This window comes from Microdochium trichocladiopsis (assembly GCF_020744255.1).
Source record: "Microdochium trichocladiopsis strain MPI-CAGE-CH-0230 chromosome Unknown B0I36scaffold_9, whole genome shotgun sequence".
Lineage (NCBI taxonomy): Eukaryota > Fungi > Ascomycota > Sordariomycetes > Xylariales > Microdochiaceae > Microdochium > Microdochium trichocladiopsis.
Genome location: NW_025763552.1, coordinates 847,429 through 868,151, shown reverse-complemented (window position 1 = coordinate 868,151; position 20,723 = coordinate 847,429). Strand labels below are relative to the sequence as shown.

General features: G+C 56.4%; 7 protein-coding genes across 7 annotated transcripts; 3 read left to right on the top strand and 4 right to left on the bottom strand.

The window, feature by feature from the left end:
• Positions 1–2,993: 2,993 nt before the first annotated feature.
• B0I36DRAFT_376530 (Cupredoxin) lies at positions 2,994–3,764 on the top strand (the record flags this gene model as incomplete). Its single annotated transcript, XM_046160466.1, has 2 exons — positions 2,994–3,242; positions 3,324–3,764. The coding sequence occupies 2 exons, from the start codon at positions 2,994–2,996 to the stop codon at positions 3,762–3,764; spliced, it is 690 nt and encodes a 229-aa protein (XP_046008174.1).
• Positions 3,765–4,534: 770 nt separating this feature from the next.
• On the bottom strand, positions 4,535–5,198 carry B0I36DRAFT_366555 (uncharacterized protein; the record flags this gene model as incomplete). Its single annotated transcript, XM_046159316.1, has 2 exons — positions 4,535–4,610; positions 4,726–5,198. 2 exons carry the CDS (start codon positions 5,196–5,198, stop codon positions 4,535–4,537), a joined length of 549 nt encoding a protein of 182 aa, XP_046008173.1.
• Positions 5,199–6,339: 1,141 nt separating this feature from the next.
• On the top strand, positions 6,340–8,254 carry B0I36DRAFT_295269 (TfdA family taurine catabolism dioxygenase TauD). Its single transcript, XM_046151847.1, has 4 exons — positions 6,340–6,745; positions 6,874–7,384; positions 7,493–7,801; positions 7,950–8,254. Exons 1-4 carry the CDS (start codon positions 6,448–6,450, stop codon positions 8,110–8,112), a joined length of 1,281 nt encoding a protein of 426 aa, XP_046008172.1. The 5' UTR covers positions 6,340–6,447; the 3' UTR covers positions 8,113–8,254.
• On the bottom strand, positions 8,255–9,739 carry B0I36DRAFT_331737 (NAD-binding Rossmann fold oxidoreductase). The gene has a single exon (XM_046155023.1). The coding sequence runs from the start codon at positions 9,661–9,663 to the stop codon at positions 8,341–8,343; it is 1,323 nt and encodes a 440-aa protein (XP_046008171.1). The 5' UTR covers positions 9,664–9,739; the 3' UTR covers positions 8,255–8,340.
• A 1,447-nt stretch (positions 9,740–11,186) lies between these two features.
• On the top strand, positions 11,187–13,716 carry B0I36DRAFT_434296 (heterokaryon incompatibility protein-domain-containing protein; the record flags this gene model as incomplete). Its single annotated transcript, XM_046162698.1, has 3 exons — positions 11,187–11,747; positions 11,819–13,608; positions 13,664–13,716. The coding sequence occupies exons 1-3, from the start codon at positions 11,269–11,271 to the stop codon at positions 13,714–13,716; spliced, it is 2,322 nt and encodes a 773-aa protein (XP_046008170.1). The 5' UTR covers positions 11,187–11,268.
• A 476-nt stretch (positions 13,717–14,192) lies between these two features.
• Positions 14,193–16,725, bottom strand: B0I36DRAFT_331732 (major facilitator superfamily domain-containing protein). Its single transcript, XM_046155022.1, has 4 exons — positions 16,272–16,725; positions 15,619–16,167; positions 15,438–15,525; positions 14,193–15,320 (listed from the first exon to the last, which is right to left on the bottom strand). The coding sequence occupies exons 1-4, from the start codon at positions 16,518–16,520 to the stop codon at positions 14,377–14,379; spliced, it is 1,830 nt and encodes a 609-aa protein (XP_046008169.1). The 5' UTR covers positions 16,521–16,725; the 3' UTR covers positions 14,193–14,376.
• A 3,058-nt stretch (positions 16,726–19,783) lies between these two features.
• On the bottom strand, positions 19,784–20,497 carry B0I36DRAFT_376526 (2-deoxyglucose-6-phosphate phosphatase; the record flags this gene model as incomplete). The annotated part of the gene is made up of 1 exon (XM_046160465.1): positions 19,784–20,497. The coding sequence occupies one exon, from the start codon at positions 20,495–20,497 to the stop codon at positions 19,784–19,786; it is 714 nt and encodes a 237-aa protein (XP_046008168.1).
• Positions 20,498–20,723: the final 226 nt, after the last annotated feature.

Genomic DNA, 20,723 nt, shown 5'->3' with positions numbered 1-20,723 from the left:
TGGTGGTAGTGGTGATGGTGTTGTTGTTGTCGTCAGTGGTGGCAGTCAGGTCCTGGAATGACCTGCGGTACTTGGTTCAAGGGACGTAAGGGCAGGAAGGACGCTGATTCACATGCTCGTGAGGGGCTGTCTCGCTTCTTATCGGACATCCGTATGGTTTATGGGATGGCCCGGGTCGGGGCCGAGAACGGCTAGAGCTACCTACGTCAGGTGTCAACCAAGCTTGAGCTTGGAGCTTCCTTCAGCTGGGCCACTTTCCTTTTCCCCACCGTCATCGGGCAATCTGCGTGTCCCTCACCGTATCCACCTTCAGGTACTTCTATACTGCTGCATACCTTCGGACTTGATGGCATGATGCACTTCGGCGGCTGAACATTGGTGACTGACCCACCACGGTCGGCATCTCTGGTGCTTTGCAGTACTTTGGAATGGGCTTTCACCCGCACGCGGACTTAGCCGTGGTAAATCCGTCATCCGGCATGCATCTCGTGGAAGCCTAGCGTCTACTGTCGTAAGGGTATACCCACATCGGTCCGGATGAACCGATGCGGCTCCGCGGAGGTTTGCGCTGGGAGAAACGGACCCCGCACAGCAATGGCAGTGCAGATCCAGGCACCCATCAGATCTAGGCACAAATGAGAGCAAGTGGATGCTTTGTGGGGCTAGAGCTGCCATATCAGACCATGTGTCGGCAGGATATTGAACAAGATTGTCCTGGCAAGGGCAGGCAGGACAATGAGCCTGCTTCTTCTGCAGGGGCCACTCTATCGCAAAGCTAGATGAGATCGGTCATCATTGTGGAAGTCAGAGTCGAGACTTAGCGAAGGGACTTCTGGAAATGACCCTCGGTATTTTTGACTTGAAATGAGCTAATACAGTCTAAGCTTACATGACTGGTCCTTTCGTGCGGATATTCTTCCCACGATGATTTCCCGCCTTTTTTTTCTCTTGCTTTTTTCTTGTTGGCAGTTTGACTGTTCGTATGACCTCGTAACATATGATACATCCACGCTGAAGACCGTGTGTAAAAGTAAGATCCCGGATGGTTGCATGGATGTATAGTCGTGCGATAAAACAGATACAATCTAGAATGAGACGCCAATAGCAAGTCTAGCAAACAAAGCAATTTAAGTTTCTGCGATGAAGAGGCTCAGACACAGGTACAGAAAATGACAGTGATTCGTTCAGAAGACCAGCATCCCAGTGTCGTCTACCTGTGTATCATGGAGCTTGAGATGTGGGTGGTATTGCACCCAGCAATACATGCCATGTGCCATTTCTGTTGTTGCGAAGACGGAGCCGTTGAGGTTGCTCTATTACGTCTCTCAATACAACCGGTACTGAGGTTAGGACACGATATGTCACTGAAAAGTCATGCAACTTGGTAAGCCGAGCTATGGGCAATGATGATGCTTGACGACAAAGACAAATCTTCTTTGTATGTGCACCAGGTGATGTATGAAGACTAACCACATCGTGCAATCTGTAAGAATTACGACAGCTGCAAACCACCTGGTCTTCGTGCATCATTCAGAATTACCCTACCGGCCAGCCAGCCATGCATGTCGAGGCTTCGCATCAGATGGGCGCAGATGAATCAGCAAGCATTTGTGACTGACCTCGGCCGAGATGATGCATATCTGTACAATAGCCCATGACTGCATGTTGGGACATGTCTGGTGCGGTCATCGTTGCACTTTACGTTATGTGAGCTCTCCATATTCCCTACATCGCTCCATCTTCGAGTGGCTCAAACACCACCATGCGAACCACTGCGAAATAAGGTCTGGCATGTTCTTCGACTTTGCCATGACTTCATAGTTTCCATTATTGCACAGTTGTGGAAAACAGAGGTTTGTGGGCCCACTCAAGCATCCCTAGTTGACACGGGAAAGTGCCGTGAGCAGAGGACAGTCCGCCTCACAACACCGTTGTGTCTGTCGCCCGCCTCCGCTAAGACCAACCGCCTCGGGGCACCATCACCATGACAAGAACAACAGCACACAAGATATAGAGCTGGGAGTATATGTTCGTTCGAGCTGAGCTGGCTCTGGCAATCCGCCACTGGCGCAGATGCTGTGACGGCATCGACTGGACTCATAGAGCTGCTGTGGCGTCGTCCCAAGAATCTTAGAGCACAAGTCATCTCAACGCCCCGAGGCTGCGCCTCCACGCACATGTGAACATTCGGCAGCACCGCGCTGTGAAGTGCAAGAGCTATCCTGAGACACAGCCTTGCCAGATCCCCCAACGACCAGCTGCGCGGATCTGAACATATGAAGCACATCTCCAACAAAGGGGGCCCGAGTGGCTCGTCGTCAGCCAGCACCCGCGCCACGTCCGGCGTTCTAGTTACCACTGGCGTCGCGCTGATGACGCGTCAAGCTCACTGGAAGTGTAGCGGGCTGAGTGCACTCTTTGGTGCCGAGTAGCCGCTCACTGCCGACCACGGGGCACCCTGACGCCAGCAAGTGGTTCGGTAACTAGCAGGGGCTGAAAGCTTGTTTTGTCGTCCACCGCTGCAATCTCGCCCTGGACGGGGCTAGTGCGAAACCATGGACGCGTGCGCTCCCCTGCTCCCGCTGCCGCCCTGACCTACTTGAGATGAATGCGTTGTGCCAATTGCAGAGCTCGTTTGACCGGCCCGAGGCGGAGAATGATGGGGTTGCCAGTTAGATCTGGCCCACGCACAAGAGTTCTAGGTCGAGAATGGGCTATGGCGGTTGGGCGGACCTCAGCCACGACGTGATGTTGTGGACTAGCCAGGGGGCGAGCATACGCAATCAGGAGACGGGCCCTTTGTGGTGCACACGATGGGCCTGCAATGGCTTCGGAGCGATCGATATAAAACAATGAGTCGACCACGGATATTGTGAGCGTGCTTTGAAAGAGCTCTACATATCATGTAAATCAACAGTCCCCCATCAACACATCCTACAAACCCAAGTCAAACCACAATTCTCATCGCATCAAACAAGCTGCTAGACAACAACATGCCGTCTTTACAGCTCTTGCCACTTTTTCTCGGCCTTGCTGCCGCGGCCAAACACCGCATCGACGTTGGCAAAGGAGGACTCAAGTTTGAGCCCAACACCACGACCGCCGCAGTCGGCGACACCATCGAGTTCCACTTCTACCCTGAGCGACACAGCGTGGCGAGGGGTATCTTCGACAAGCCTTGTGAAGCCGCCACGACGGACGGCTTCTACTCTGGATACTTCAACGTCACCACCGGAGAAGCAGTGAGTTTTCTGGCACTAGATCTCTTCATGCTTGGCCACGTGCCATCGAACCATAGGCTGACTCAATACACCACCCCATAGAAATCCGTTTTCGAAGTAAAGGTCGACACCACGGACCCGATCTGGATCTACTGCACGGCCGCCCGGCACTGCGAGAGCGGTATGGTCGGCGTCATCAACGCCAAGCACTCCGACAGCAACAGCACCAACACCCTCGAGGCATATGCCGCCGCGGCCAAGGCCTACACGGGCCTGTCGCAAGTGCCACCCGACGTCTTTGGCGGCGAGGTCAAGGCGCTCAACAGCACCGGCGGCTCGTCGACCAAGTCGCACACAGGGACACACAGCCCGACGGGGACTGCCACAGCAAGCGACTCGGGTGCGACCATGTCCATGACGGCCACAGGCGCGGCGGGTTCCGCGTCGGCGTCGGCGACACATACCGCTGCGGCTGCGGACTTCGTGCCGCAGGGAGTGGGGATCCTTTTGGCTGGTATGGTTGCTGCTGTGGTGGTCTCGTAGAGAAGCCACAGAACTCGAGTACGTGTACAGAAGTGCCAACAGCTGGGGATGTTGTACCCATGCCTTTGTATGGATATCAAAAAGAATCTGCAATTGATAATGCTGCCAATGCAACAGCGCAGCCTTGAGGACGTCTGGACGTTGAAGCACGCGTCGCTCGATTATGTACACCAGCAACAAAGACGTCTTCAGATTGAAATATAATCATTTTCAAGAGATCATCCTTCCACGTACGACCATAGAATCGAGAAAATTGAGGGTCCCGTCCGCTCCCCTGTACACAAGCTCGATATCGCCAGACTAGTAGTTGGGTCGGTGACGACCAGCGAATCCCTGGTGTTGTACGTTTTGTTTTTTGGTATTTTTACTTAACTATCTCGTTGATTCTCTAGCGTTTCAGCGATATCCATTTCTCTGAGGTGCCTGTGCAGCCATATAATGCAAGAGTATGGTCTCCCATTGGGGAACATTAGTCTTTTAGCTTTGAAATGTTGTGTCACAAAGCGTCTTCTCTGCCGCCCCACATACATGAATGAGCGTATCAACTTGCCCAGCTAGGAAATGAGATTCCTACCCTGCCATGTGTCTGTGTTCTTGTATCTATATCCTGACCTACGGGCAAGGGAAAGAGGAAGTCAAACACTCGTATGTCGTGATAGATCCTACAACTAAGGCGTCTTCGCCTCCTCAAACGGGCGACGTCACCAGGCGTTCTCAGACACTACAAGCCTCCAGGGGAGAAGCAAACCACTGGCTCTGTACCCAAGGAGTTATTTTCTAAAAGCAGCTAACCCCGCGGGAATGTCGGCCGTCGTCAGGTTCTCCGCGTTGGCCGCAAGCTCAAAACTAGGCGGAGTGTTAGTGGCCTGGTCCGAAAATTTACCCTTGAGCGGAAAGCGAAACCATGGGGAAGCATGGCACACTGAAAATCCAATTACGATACAACTCATTGGCAACTTACAGTGTACTGAAATGAGCTTCATCGAGGCTTCTCAAATCATACTCGGCGCCATCAGCCAACACCAGAGTATCGGCCCGTCTGCATGGCCGACTGTCGCCGCGACGCCGCTCTCTGCCATTGGCGCCGACAAAGTGGTAGCTGCCGCTGATGATGGGCCCCTGGACCTGCGCCCAGGCCTTGCAGATCTCCGTCTTGCCCTCAGAGCGCGCCGTCTTGAAGCCGCCCTGGCAGTCGCGTTCGTGGTATGTCCTGCCCTCAATGTTCCACTCGGTCGGGATCTGATGGAAGCTCGTGGCTGCCCAGACCTTGTCGGAGCTCCAGCGGTCCGTGGAAGCCGAGCAGCACTCGCCGGGGTCCGCGTTGGTGCACATGACGTGCACGGTGGACCGGGGGTTGCATATGTCGTTGTTGTACAGGCCGATGTCGATGGCCGTGGCCGCAGCTGCGAAAACGGAGAGCATGGGGAAGTACATCTTGGAGGGCGGTTTGGGACTTGGGAAATAGAGAGAAGTGGTTGGAAACGATTTGATGAAACTGGAATCGTGGCTTGCGCGGTCTGATGCTTTATAAGAAAAGCTGCAGTAACGTCCAAAGGGCCAGTAATGTCTGGGCAGTAGGACCAAGCCAGAAAGTCACGGCATTGCGATTGTCCTCTGTACAATTGTCACCGCCCATCCAACAATCGACGTTCTGCTACTGAATCACGTGCGCCTTGAAATAAGCAAGCTGTGATGGATGCCGTACGGTGGAGCAAGGATTTCTGGACGGTGAGACTGCGCAGTCTGAGAATACCCTGGAGAGATAGACCTTCCTTTGTCTCTTATCCAACGAGGCAAACACAAGCTAATCCACTGCTCAGCGAGAAGTGACTTGGTCAGTCCAAATGAAACCGCATCAAGACCCTCCACGATAGACACATACACATACAGCATGATGAAAGAGTGCAAGATACACGAAGAAGCTGTTTCTTTGTGAGCTTGAGCACTTGGTCATGGTTTCTTTCTTTTACCCTGCAGCGAAAAGGGTTGTCCAAGGCTTGTGCCGCCGCATAAAGGCAAACTCGAAAGCGACCCCTCTAGCACAATGAATTGGCCAAACAAAACTTATTTGTTGAGCATCAAATCACGACCGGGTGAACTTTAATGGCTCGGCTTCATCGAGTTTCACTCATCAAAAGGTGAACAACAAATAAATCCATGTTGGCTTACCTGTGCCCCGTCTTCCGATGCATGGAATTCCGACTAGGACTCGCAGAGTCGTGCGCATGGGGTTGTTACCTTGGGCCCTGCTTCCTTCTAGGACCCAGATCGCGTCTTCCGTCTGCTATCACTTTCTCAGTCGAGTGGCATTGGTCCAAAACGGTGAAAATGCTGGCCATATTTCAATGTTCTTGGCGGTGAAGCGTTGGGGACAAGGCATGTTGTCGGTTCACAGCATCCGCCTGACAAACAAGAATGTTTGATTCGTCGTCCGTAAGTGTAACACGTCGGGGTAATGGGGGTCTCTGATTCCAATCACTACATGCCGCCCCAATCTCACAACGGGGCGATCCAATGACGTGCTTTTCCCCTCACTAACAACCACTATTGCGCCATACACGGCCCATCCTCCGATGCCGCTTCCCACTCACAACTAAACGGCGCAGCCTCTCGAACCGTAGCTCCTAAACCTCCATTTCAAGAACCCTGATCCGCCCCTCAGCGACCCCAGCACTGTACAAAAATGTCCACCACAGCCACCCTGTCCTCTGTCGAGACTGCTTCAGTCACACCGGCGGCTCTCCCGCCGCCGGGCCAGCCAGACATTGCGTACGCTCCAGATCGCGAGAAGTGGCAGGCCCGAGTTGCACGTCGCCTTGCGCAAGGTGGCTTGACCAAGTCGTTGCCAGAAGGGTTCCCGCAACAGCTTGAAGGCGATTTGGTATGGGAGGGCCAGACATTGGCCGAAAAGTACGCCTGGACGTATGTGTTGAGCGAGGCACAGCTGGCAGAGATTGATGCAGCCGTTGAACATTTCAAGTGTAAGTACAGAGACAGCCACTTCAGAAGCATGCACAGCTCTTTGCCAGGTGTTTCAAAGGCTGCCTTTCGGGACAAATTTGAAGGGCCTTCTTTCTCGGATGTCCTGGCTGACCGTTCCAACCCACAGCCCTCAATCTCACCTCGGGCCACGTTTCCAGCAAGACCTTCCCTCTGCCGACCCTGCACGCGGAGCTCAGGCGCCTATCTCGCGAGCTGCACCGTGGCCACGGATTTTTCGTGCTTCGCGGCTTACAGCCAGATAAGTACTCTCGTGCCGACAATGTTCTCATTTACACGGGCATCTCGTCGCACATTGCGGACAAGCGCGGTCGGCAGGACCACAAGTTCAACGGAGCACCTGCCGATGTGGTGCTCACGCACATCAAGGACCTCAGCGAGAAGAAGTCGCCCGGCAGTGGCAACAGCAACAGCAGCACCGTGATTGGCAGCCCGGCGTACACAACGGACCGCCAGGTCTTCCACACCGACTCGGGCGATATCGTGAGCCTGTTTGCGCTCGAGACGGCGCTGCATGGCGGTGCGAGCAAGCTGGCAAGCACATGGCGCGTGTACAACGAGATTGCACGCACGCGGCCGGACCTGATTCATACTCTGGCAGAGAACTGGGATGTGGAAGTGTGAGTTTCCCGTTTGGGATTGCAAGGAGTTCTGTCTATATGATGAACCGTGGGTGTTCGGACGCCGATCGCGGGAAGCGTACTGACATGGGTTTTTCCAAACTGCAGCTTCGACCATGTTGCCGGCAAGGAGTGGTCAACCCGCCCGCTCGTCTTCCACCAGCCGGCCTCCCCGAGCACGCCAGAGCGCGTCATCCTGCAATATGCCCGGCGATACTTTGTCGGCTTCGGCGCCCTGCCGCGCAGCCACAACATCCCGCCCATCACCGAGGCGCAGGCCGAGGCGCTCGACACGCTGCATTTTCTGGGAGAGAAATTCTGCGTCAACACCTCGTTTGAGAAGGGGGACATCCAGTATGTGAACAACCTCGCGGTGTTCCATGCCAGGGACGGGTTTGTCGATGGAGAGGGGAAGCAGTGAGTTGTCTCCCGAGGCTCCAATTTGCATACTCCCAAAGCGCCAAGAAAGATCTTGCCGTGTGCCAGAAATGACATGGCAGGAGAGAGGAGATTTCATGTCAGTGAGCAGACTTGAAGGCAGTGAGCTAACACAAGGACCCTGTAGTCGACACCTCCTCCGCCTCTGGCTGCGCGACTCGGAGAATGCATGGCCCACGCCCGAGGTCCTGCAGCCAAGATGGGAGCAGCTCTATGACGGGGTGACGCCCGAGGCATCTGTTCTGCCGCTTGAGCCATACATTCGCAGTGCTTCCAACAAGGCCCGTTGATTGAGGAATCAAGAGGACGAAGCCGGTTTTGAGGATTATCAACAGCTTACATGCGGAAGATGTTCCGTACATGTGAGGATGGCATATCTTTGTCTGAATTCACTTCCCTGTTACATTCGGACGGCGTGTGTATAGTGTAGCTTGCGTCTCTGTTGAATCTCATTGTACTACGCCTTCCACTTTTGCCATGTGCATCTCTCCATCTTAGTTTTCCTACTTTAAACGCCTTCACGGTATCCTCAGCACATCGTCGACTTTGACAACTTGCCCTGTAGCAATCGACCGGTTCGCTGCGATGCCTGTCAGGATCGACATGGCCCCGTCTATGTGGCTCGCCGCACGCATGTACTCGTCCGACACGGGCTCACCAAACAGATCCTGCAACAGCACAGTATCGCCACCGCCATGCGCTCCGACCCCGTCTGGGATCTCCACCTCGACAGGCTTCTCCAGCAGCGGCCTGAGCAGCAACGACCGCTTCTCGATCGACCCCTCGGCGGCCTGGTCTCCTCCAGAGTTGACGTAGCTGTTCTCGACGACGTCGAGCTCGATCCTGCCCCCGGTGCCGTTGAAGCAGACCCGGAATCCTTCCCAGGGCGCATACGCCGTGAGGGAATACGTCATGACGGCGCCGTTCTTGTACCGGACCAGCAGGTTCATCGTGTCCTCGATGCTGATGCCGTCGCTGAAGACGCCCTGGTCGCGGTAGTACGCGTCCTCGTGCTCGGCGTCGAGGTACATGGCCTTGAGCTGGGGGTTGTCCTTGAGGTGCAGCGCAAAGGGGTCGCTCTGGGCCGCCTCGCTGCCGTGGGCGCGGCTGTACGCGCGGCCGGGCTGCTCACCCCTGGCCTCTGCGTTCTCGCGGCCGTAGAACTTGAGGTCGCCCTGCGCGTAGACCGTCTCGGGCCGCGTGCGCAGCCAGAAGTTGACGAGGTCGAAGTGGTGCGTCGACTTGTGCACCAGCAGGCCGCCCGAGTTGCTCTTCTGCCGGTGCCACCGGCGGAAGTAGTCGGCGCCGTGGGACGTGTTGAGCATCCACTCAAAGTGCACCGACGTCACCTGGCCGATGGCCCCGGACCACAGCAGCTCCGCGACCTTTGTGTTGTGCGGCGCGTAGCGGTAGTTGAAGGTGACGCGGACGTTCTTCCCGGTGCGCTCGACGGCGTCAAAGATGCGCTGGCACCGGGCCACGTCGATGGTCATGGGCTTCTCGGTGATGACGTTGATGCCGAGGTCGAGCGCGCGGACAATGTAGATGTCGTGCGTGCGGTCGATGGTCGTCACGATGAGCTCGTCGGGCTTCGTGTCGCGGATCATGGCGTCAAAGTCGGCAGCGAGGTATGTCGGGACCTGGTCGTGGCCGAGCTCGGCGAGCTTGCTGTTGGCGTAGTTCATGCGTGTCTGGTTCGTGTCGCAGAAGCCCACGATCCGGGACGTGTTGCGGTAGTCCCGCGCAATCGACGAGTAGAAGAAGATGGCGCGGCCGCCCGTGCCCACTATGGCATACCGCTTCAGGGGCCGCGAGGAGCCCGTAACGGTCGAGTCGGTCATGCTGGGTGTTATGATAATGTTGTCCCTGGGGCGTTGATGATTCTGAAGAGCTCTTAGCCAGCAAAGAGCAAGGCCAGGCTGGGTACACCAACGAGGTAATGTATGGACTTTTCCGCGCCTCCCCCGCGCCCCATGATGGGGTAGAAGCGGGGAACGATGCGTATTTCTCTCCACACTTCGGCCTGGTTTCCGAGCCCAGGGCCCCGGGACAAGATGGCGCGAGCTGCTCAGTCGCCAAGACTGGTGCCGAAGCCGACTTCCACCAATCAAAGACTGAGACCGCACTGGCACAAATTGCCATTCTGTCGATTGTACTGGATTTCTCAATCAGTATCCTGTAAGGCATTAAAAAAAGGCAGATCTGATGTAACCAGGTACAGGGATTTCGACCAAATGAATCACAGCTCCAGAATATCAAATTGATCCGAAGACCTGCAACTGGCCATACTCCCGTTCTCTCAACTTCATAGCCACGCAGCACGACTGACATTGATGGCCCACTGCGCAGGCTGCATCGCTAGAGAGACGGGTGTTTTCAGACACTAAGCACTCTACGGCACTATCATGACCATACACAAATGCATTTTTGTCTTTTCTACATTGTGCCATTCTGTGGGTGCGATACAAGATGATGTCCTGCAGGCAAGCCCGTACCAACCGAATGCCTCTCCTCGCAGAAATGACCCATGAAGAAGGAGCTGCTGGCCGGCTGGTGTATACTCCGTTCCAGACTGTACCTGGAAGGTCGAGCACAAACCACATGCTTTATTTGCCAATCAGCACCATCTAGGTGGCTGCTTGCTTCACTACAACGTGATCTGTGTGGTGTCAAATTGGAGTACACACGTCTTCATGCTTTCGGCACGCCAATAGCTCTTTGTCAGATCCCTGGCTGTGGTGTCTGCATTTACCTTGATTCAGATTGCATCCGCAAAGGGAGTCTATGGTTTCAGCTGAGGCTGTTAAAAGACTAGGTAGGCCTTGCACCTCATTGCAACGATTGGGGGCCTGGAGTTGTATAGCCGCATCCACGAGGGGGATAACAAGCGACCCATCTCAGCAAGGCACTCGTGCGGCCATCATACCAATCATTACAAGAAACCACCCTTGCGAACGAGTAGTGTTGGTGTAACCCTCCTTTGACAATGACCTGATAGAGCTGAGAGCGCCACATGGTTCAGCTGTCAGGCGGGCACCCCCTGCTCGGCAGCCATGACCCTTGTCGCCACAACATCTAGTCTGTTCCGCTCGCCTAGGAGGCAGAGATCTGCAAGTTATAGAGTTTGAACACGGCACATATGCCACGCTGCTGGTTGGTATAGATTGCTTGCAAAGCCCTGGACGCAGAGGATCAGGGTGGTCTCATGGCTGATAAACAGAATCCGATCACACCAGCCTGCGTAGGCGAGCCTGCTCACAAGTGGAATGTCATAAAATGAAGATGCGCCCCCAAGTATCTGGGTTGTTGCTCAGCACCGGCTGCTCTACACAACTAACGAGTGGCACTTTTGAACGACAGTAAATAAGGAAGCAGTGGCCTGTATCTTGGCCAGCTTGAGCCTCTCCTGCAAAGTCTTCAGCACACTGAGCAGCGACCAAACCAGGATGGCGCCTGACGCTGAGGTTCTTCAACCGGTACCACAACCATTCACGGGCGCCGCATTCCCGCAACCGCGCCACGAGTCAAACTCGCCTTTGAGGTTGTTTCGGCGCCAGGGCTGCCCTAATTTGACTCTGCTGTGCCCAGGTGGAGGCTGCTGCGACTACAACAACCCGTGCTGTGGCGCTCTGTGCTGTGCCAGTGGCTATGTCTGCTCTGGAAGTGCACCAGATGGCTCCCCATGCTGTGTTGCAATTGGCGCAGTGACGAACCAATGTTTGGGGTCCTCCACATCGGTACGTGGCGACCTCCTCGCTTTTCGGGTGAGCTGGGCTATACTGACCGATGCCCTCCAAAATACCTCTCTCTGGAACAGCCGTGTGGAAGTTTGTCGGGTTATGTGCCATGCACAAACTACAGCTTTTGTTGTCCACTTGGATCATCCTGCTATCTTGACGTCTTTGGCACTCCGTCTTGCTCGGCGGTCAGTAGCAACCCGCCCCCGAGTGTCCCTTCTAGCATCATCAGCACCGCGTCTTCCTCGTCGTCCAGCAGCTATACTTATTCGTCAACCACGTCCACTCGTACCGCTTCCACGTCGTCGTCGCGCTCTGCATCTGCAACACCAAGCAGCTCCACAGGGCCTTTTAATGGACCTGGACAGGGATTCAGCCCGTCATCTGAGACCCTCTCCCCCGCTGCAATCGGCGGAATCGCTGCTGGCTGCGCCGTGGTCGGACTTGTATTGCTCGGTGTCATCATCTGGTACTTCTGTTGTCGCCCCCCGCCGACTTCGACATCTACACGATCGAGAACTCCGACTGGATCTACTACAGGACCTGGTGATCAATCTGCACACACCGGGTCTGGAGGAACTACAGCTGTTCCGACAAGGAAAGATCCCCTCACTCCTTACTACGATTCCATAGCGGTCAGTGACAACGAGATCCGAGTGCTGGTGGTCCATCCAGGTGGCAAGCACGATCCAATCGAATGCACGCTGCGCAGAACCAAAGTAGCCAGGACTGCCCCTGGCTTTATTCATTATGAGGCCTTATCGTATGTATGGGCTCAGGAACCGGATATTCTCTACACCGGAGCCGAGGGTCGTGTTCCTCTCGATGGCCACTGCTTTGTGAGGTTTGGCGACGAGGGTGAAAGGATGAAGTTCGAGGCGTTCGGACAGAATCTGGAAATGGCGATCCGACACCTTCGACGCCCCGTCGGTGACAGGGTGATCTGGACCGACTCGATCTGCATCAATCAGAAGTCAAAACCTGAGAAGGCCAGACAGATCCCGCTGATGCGTCAAGTGTACGAGAATGCAGACAGGGTCGTTGCCTGGCTCTCTGAGGACGAGACTGACGTGCAAGATCTGGTCGATAAGAGCCGCTGGATGACCGAGTCCCTCGTCGGAAAGGGATCCGCCGCAATCATTGATTGGCTCGGCAGGAATGACGAAGTCGCTGACGGCAGATTGTGGATGATGCTCAACGATGACCAACGATTCTCCTTGAGCCGCATCGTGAGGCTGCCCTTCTGGACAAGGAGATGGATCCTCCAGGAGATCACCCTGGCCCAAGTTCTTGTCGTGCAGATCGGCAACCTCGAGGTATCCTGGAAGGACGTGTCTGGGATGATTACCGACGTCAATCCCGCCCAGCACCAGGACACGGATGATTTCAGCATTGCCGTAGATCTTGCGGGGCCCTCTGTCGACCCGTGGCACAACGCTATGGGCTCACTCCACGAGGTTCGACACCGGTTCAAGATCATGCAGTGGCTGCGGCAACGATACCGAGCACGCCATGAGCGTGGTGGGATCCGCCTGCTTCGCCTGATGCAAGGGCTCACCAGCTGGAACTGCCTAGTCCCGGCCGACAGGATATCTGCACTCATAGGACTCGTCTCCTCTCAGGACCGCGATGCCAACAACCCCAAACTCACCTTGCAGCCCATCGCCGACGCATTGCGGGGTCTGGACGGCGGCGAAACCGACGCTGCCAAGCAGCACGCAAAGGACATACGCGAGACTTACAACGACCTCCTCTCGAACCCGCCCGATATCGATGGGCTCCAGTCATACTGTGGCATGGTTGAAGTGTGCGGGCGCTTCGTCGAGAACGAGGCGCTGTTACACGGCCGCCTGGACGCCCTGAATGCCTGCGACATCGGCAACCCGTGGCCTCACCTGCCCTCGTGGATCCCCAACTTCTGCTCCGTCAGGGTGAGGCACTCCATCATCGAGCACATCCCCCGCCCTGGTAACGAGCTTGTCGACTCTGCCTCGCCAACCTTCCACGCCACCCGCGACGAGCGTCCTCGCGTTGTCCAGCGCTTCCAGAGTGGGCCGTGCCCTCTACTCCTCGGGCTCAGCGGATACATTATCGATTCCGTCAGGGACCGAGCCGAGCACCACGCCCCGTATATCACGCGCTCGCACGTCCTCGTAGGCGCGCGGCTACAGACTTGGGCGCGCACCCTGGGCACCCAGATCGAAGGCTGGCGTGACATGGCGGCGCCGATGACGGGGGGAAGCACGGCAGCATTCAAGCAGGCGGTCCAATTCATCAGTGTCGCGGGGCTGACGACGCGCCGGGACGCTGGACGAGTGTCCAACCGGACTGACGCGGAAGAGATGAAGGCCCTCGAAGCGACCCTCGACAGCGAGGCACTCGACGCGGCCAACACGTTCCACGCCATGGCGCTCGCCAGGCCGGGCCCCGTGTTCCGCGCCCAGTGCCTTCGCAGCCCCTTTGTCACCACGGCCGGCTTTCTCGGTGTTGGCCCCGCGGACATGCAGCCGGGCGACCAGGTCGTCCTTCTGCTTGGCGGGCAGACCCCTTTTATAATGCGTTGGAATGCGTCCATGAACCACTGGCTGCTCACGGGGGAGTGCTACATCCACGGGATCATGGATGGTCAGGCATTTGATAACGTTCATCGGGAGGACCAGGAGCCCCCATTTTTCATTTTTGGGTAGCAGACTTTGACGCGCAGCTGGAAGCAAGTAATATCTAATTGCACCTTTTATCTACCTTTTCGTTCTCCTTAACTTATGAACCAGTCCAATTTCAAATACAGCGCGGGATCCTCTTGCTTCGTCCTCCACCTCACAGCTCGAAACGCTCCTTCTTGCGCAGCCGGCCACCGAACCGGTGGAAGAAGAGCGGCAGGGGGATCATGGCCACGCACAAGAACCCCAGCAGCGAGTTGCCCCAGCCCAGGCCCAGGGTGTCGTACATTGGCGTGCCGGCAAGGGGCAGGAACGCGCCGACCAGGCTGCGGAGCACCGTGTTGGCCGCTATCGCCGAGGACGCGTACATGGGGAAGCAGTCGATCAGGTAGGTGGTCAGGGGCATGAAGACGCCGATGACGCCCAGGCCAAAGGGCACCAGAGAGAACACGGTGCTCTGCCAGGGCAGGCCGTACTCGGCGGACCAGCCGTACCAGAAGAAGGTGACGGGGATCAGGGCGGAGAAGGGGATCGAGATGGAGAGGCGCATCTCGGGCACGAAGACGCCGTCGTTAGCGCGCGTCAGCTTGATGACGTGCTTGTCCGAGCGGAAGGTGATGATGGCCCAGCCAGAGAGGTTGCCGAGGCCTAGGGCCAGGTAGACCAGGCCGGACTGGCCCGTCGTGAAGCCGTACTGGGATTTCAGCACGCCGGTTAAAGTGGTGAAGAGCAGGTAGAGCGTGCCGTAGAGGAAGGCAATGTAGATGGAGAGGAGGGTGACGATGCGCGACAGGCAGAGCATCTTGAGGGGCCGGATGAAGTTCTTGGAAAACAGGGCGCGCGTGGTGAGTCTGCTGCGAGCGTAATGGTTGATGAGCCGCGGTGGCTGGTCAGCGCCGGCGCCGGCGTCTTGTTGTTGCTGCCGCTCCGTCTCCAGGCGTTTGATCTTGCGGTCGATGATGGTGGTGTAGTTGGTCTCCTTGTTGTAGACAATAATCATGACCGTGATGATGCCTCCAAGTATCAGGGTGATCCAGAAATTCCACCGCCAGCCGATGCTCTCAGCTAGAAAACCACCGACCAGAGGCCCGAGATTGGGACCTGTCCAGCGAGTCAGCTTGTTAAAGACCTTAAGTACGCCGATGTCATGCAAATGCGATGGTGTTTTGATTCAGACAGCGGGTGTGACAAGATAGGGGGGAAACGAGAGTCACGCACCTAGCACCGGCCCAAGAATCCACAACCCACTCGCGGTACCGCGCTGCTCGGGCGGGAACATGTCTCCGATGAAACCACCACCCAACGTCTGGAAGAAAACAAGCAAAGTCTTGTCAGCGACACTGCCGTTCACCTCTCAGATATGTGGCAATCGCAGCATGTGCCGGCAGGAAGAACTTACCAGACAACCGGAGCCACCCACGCCCGCCAGGAAGCGGAATATGATCAAGCTCGCAATGTTGGGCGACAGCGCGCATCCAATCTGCCACAAGCAGAACGACACATTCGCCGCGTCCAGCACAATCTTCTTGCCGTACATCTCGGCCAAGGGTGCCAGGCCCAGCGGACCAATGACATAGCCCAGCAGGTAGATGCTCACAGTCAGAGATCCGACGACAGGGTCCTGCACGTCCAGATCGCGCATCATGTTGGAAATCCCCGGAGCCAGTGCGGACGAGGTAAAGGGCGTGAGCAGCGTGATGGCGGCGATGCCCGCGACCTGCATCCACTTCCGCGAGGCAGGCCAGTTGAGCGGCATCTCCGGGTCGTCCTGAGAATCCCATGCCACGATCCCCTCGGCGAGGTTAGACTCGGGGATGGGCGCGCGCTCAAGCCCGGCGCGCCGCCGGGACGAGCGCACCCGGCTGATGGTGTTGGACAAGACATTGGACAGCCGGCTCGGTCCGCTGGCGCGAGACTCTACGTGGTCCAGTGACCGATTGTTGTGGGACTGCGAGGGGCCCAGCCAGCGTCAGCAAGAGGGTCATTATATGGATGAGACGGCGACAATCAGACAGCCGGGGATGAAAGCGCACAGCAAAAATGTTCACTTACAAGCTGCCGATCCAGCCACCCTCCTGGCACGATGTCTGCATTTGTGTGTTCCTCTTCGCTCGACCCAAGCGAGGCATGCTCTGCCGTGTCGTGGTGGTCGTGGTCGTGGTGATGATCATGATGCCCGTCGGCCTCTTCTTTCGCATGGAGGCTCGAGTCGGACGACGATGTGGTGAGGTGCAGGTGGTGGTTGGAGGTTGCGTCAGCGGCTGGCGCCGCCGGCGCCTTTTCAGGGTCGTAGTCAGCCATTGCTCGAGGGGGCTCCGGGGTGTCCCTATTGTCGCTAATGACAGCAACTGGCGAGTTCCAGGCGCCTTTATCTCGATCCAGATGCTCACGCCAGCTTCCTGTGACAAAGAGCTTCAAGTTTGAGACGTGGGTTATGGCTCCGTGTTATGCCAAGAATTGTCCACCAACGGGTTTGAGGGACGGGAGCCGCGTGCTAGCTGGAACTTGACGGTGACGAAAGACGAGGAGCGGTTGGCTTTTGGCGGCAGGCATGGGCCAGGGCTTACAGAGCTATCGTGGTCCCCCTGCTCTGTTCTGCCTGGAGCGGTCGCTGGTGCCCAGCAGGGCTCCACCCCCTCTCGCGTCTTCGCGTCTTTGGCTGATTATCCCTGTCGAGCCTTGTCCCTAGGGGCATCGCCTCGGAAATAAAGGGTTTAGCGGCCCCCCCAACCCCATGGAGTGCTTGGGCGATCTGATCGGGGTTGGGAGGGCTCTGCTTAGGACCACGGGTTTGGCGTCCCGTCCCGATCGTCCAGACAATATCCTCATGTGGTGGGGTATGTGATTCAGATATGCACATGCTTGTTGCTGACTCTAAACCATCCGGAATGCCCATTGGCCCTGGGCTTCTGCTATTCAGGGCCAAGATCCGGAGTGAGACGGCGGAACACGTCCGCATCACGTCAGCATTCTTGCATGTATGCGGTGCGGCCCACATTGTTTCCCCGCTGCGTTTCGGTGTTAGAAGGATTATTGCCATGACCAAAAGAAGAAACTCAGGGCCACGGTCATATTGCGCAGGATCATTTCCTTTCGTGAGTCAGTGTTGGGGTTCGTAAGGATGGGTAGGTCCCCACTAGTCGCACGGGCGTCTACAGGCACGGCCCACTCATCCCATCAAGTACGTCTTGTATCCGCTTTGATATGTATGTTGGGATGGAAGTGGAGTGATCCTTGTGTCAGCGGCGGAGTTCCGTGTTGGGCGGCTTAGTCGGCTCCTCGTGGAAGGTTTGAACACACCAAAGATCACCTGCATGATATCCTACCGAGTGCCGAATCCCGTCCTTTGCTACACGGACGAAGCGGATCACGGAGCAGACAGAGGCCAGTGTACACGACTTCCGGTCTGCTTGCCGCATAGCCAGTAACAATGTCGTGCTCGCTCCGTGGGATCACTGCACATGCCATGCACGATAGCTTTCTGGCGAAACCCAGAAACTGGTCAGGGGCCAACCACAAAGGTGCGCGGCGTGCATCGAATGGCGTGCGTCGAATGCCGACGATGATGACAAATCGGGCGGGCTGGCGGGTGACGCATTGCTCCGGATGTATAAGCTTCACCTGCACCATCTTGACCAAGCTAACCCAGTAACGTCAAACTTCAATCTCGTGCTCTCCCGTGCCGACCAACCGTTGCGAGCGGCAGGTCTCCGTGGGCCGTACTATGGATGGGCTATGGCTTTTCAAATGAGACACGAGTAGGACACATTTGGTGAACGTGCCTGTAAGCTCTTGAGGTATGAGGTCCTCCAGCTTATTTATGCCGAAAAAGGAATGAGCTTCCATTCCCGTTCCAGGGCATTTGAGGACCGTCAGCGTCGTCTTTTACAACTGTCGCGCTGTATGGGTTCTTTCCATTCCGCCTGGCGCTGCTTGCTCAATATGGGTTGTCGAGCCCGCCTTGCGGCCCCGGCTGGCCCGGCCGGAGCTGCAGCCTGTGCGGCCAATCTCCGACGAACGTGTGCTTGTATTTCTTGATCGACACGGGCAATACCCTGGCACCCGAGGGTATCTCCGTTGGCGGCATATCCTGGGTCAAGTCGGCGCGCTTGACCAGTGGTGCCCATTGGGCACGGCGATCTGTTCTCGGTCAATTACTTTGTGGCGTATCAATTCCATCATTGTTGGTCTGGTCAGTTCTCTTTCGTGATGCTCAGAGAGGTGAGTGGCCGCAACAGCAGGCTCCGGAACTCGCAGCTACGAATGAGGTTGACAGCCAACATACGGACCACTTAGGCGAACAAGGTTTAGCTGCCATCCAGCGCTGCTTTTCCAAGTCCCGCGCAATGAGAAGGCTTTTATTTTCCTCACTATGCCTTTTCAATATCTACCTCATACACGGGCTCACCGAGACGAAATTGAGACCAGATGGTTCGAATCATAGACGCTTGCCACAGACCAAGACTGTCTGCAACGGTGCACTCAGGTCCAGGTCCCCGCGGTTCAAGCAAAGGACGCACAATTCCTCGCTGGAATTTTAGGGAGTGCCCTTTTCCCAAAACAGCACTCTGCAAGTATTGATCAACTAGACTTTGACGGGGAGAATTCGTACATTTTAATTGATCGCTCTTTGAGCAAGCTGCCGTCGTCACCTCATTTGCTGCAGTTGAGCTATCTCAGGCACCTGCGCGGTTTTCGCAGCACGAACCAAATGGAACCGAGAAGTCTCGAGACCTGCTGGCAAGAACCGCGAGGAGCGTGATACAGTCCATAGGCACTGATAACTCTGCTTTGCAGGCCCCAAAGAGTAATGGATAGATGCTCAGGCAACGTCTTCCAAGGCGATGGGGTGAGTACTACCTTAACCCGATCCTTGAAACAGGCCAGTGCCATGCGGCTACCCCTATCGTGCCTCAATCACCGTATTCCTGGCCTGGCCAAATTAGTATCAAGACATGACTTATCGTCCCCATGAGCTCTTCCTGGAGTCTGCAAATTGCGCGCGCGACAAGCAGACGGTACCAGTCCGGATTCCCCTGTCTCCTGGGAACCTTTCGGACATAAGGATTTAAAGCCTCCGGCAGCTCCGGGCCCGAAGATTTGTGGAAGCAACAGCTGCCGTTCCACATGTATTCGTACTTAGCGCCCCTGGCCAGCTTGTTGGCACCGGTGAACGTGGCGCAGCCATTCATGCCACGGGCCGCCGAGATGACGTGGCTCATGTCCTCAAGCGTGCCGTCCTTGTCCCGAGGGTTCGACATAGTCGTACCGCGCGAGGGTGAGTTCGGCATCTGGTTAGATGTCTTGTCGCTGCCTCGACCGGACCAGCTTTTCGCGACCTTACCTTCCTGCTGGCTTGTCGTGACCGATTGAGTTATCTATTTTGGATACTTCAAGGACGAGAAGAAACCGTTCCGAGAGGGCAGCCAGCTCGGCAAACCCCAATGGACCGGCCAAGAACATGTACATCGAACGACTTCTCCTGCTTGAGTTGCGTGCCGCCAAGGTAATGTTAAGATCAAGGACCTGTCGCGGCTTCACACGAAACGAGGCCCTGTATTACTTTACAAGAAACCTTCTAGAGCTGCGTCTAGATTCGCTGCCTCTTTCAAAGGCACCGCATGGCCCTTCTTTGCCAGCCCGACCCTGTTATGCCAGACAACCTTCATCCCTGCGTTCGTCGCCCCCTCGACATCCCCCGCACTGCCCGCGACGAAGAGAATCTGTTCTGGCGTCAGGGCCATCGCCGTCATGATGGCCTGATACGCCTCTTTTCTCGGCTTGTAGAACCCGCTTTCCTCCGCAGTGATCACTTTATCAAACACAGACCCCCCGCCGCTTTGGGACAGAATACCAACTTCAGCCTGCCGTGCAGCAGCGTGGCCAAGGTCCACCGAGCAGTTCGTCAACACACCAAGGACATAGCCCTTTGCCTTCAACCTCTGTAGCACGTCCGCAACTTCAGGCCATGCCTTTAGACCCACATCCCAGCTGTCGAGCAAGTTCCGCGGTGCCGAGTCGGGCAGGCCCACGTCACGCGCCGACTGCCGGACCAGATCCTCGTAGGGGACGTATGCGCCCGCGCCAAAGGTGATCTCGAGGTATCTCACACGCCAGCGGTGGCCTTCCTCGGGGGTGCCGGACGGGGTAGAGGCGTCCCACAGCGACCAGGAGTCGAGGAGTGCGGTAAGGAGGTCAAAGACTATGGCTTTCGGGCGCCATGGAGTTGTTGTGTTGGTGGTCGCGGCCTCAGGGTTGTGGGTAAGGGTAGTGGCCATAGCGAGGTTGTAACATGAGGGAGTGTGCCGAAACTTTTGGTGTAGATTCGTAGGACTAGTCTCTGGAACAGCGGATGGTTGGTTATGTCTTGCAAGAGGAAGACTGGGCAGGGTGTTTCGGTAATTATGTATAGCTGGAGGGTTCGTCTCGTCTGTCCTTCGCAGCGCTTCTCGGCCGGCGAGATTTCAGGTTGCCGTCCAGCTGCTGGCGCGAGTGCGGGGATCT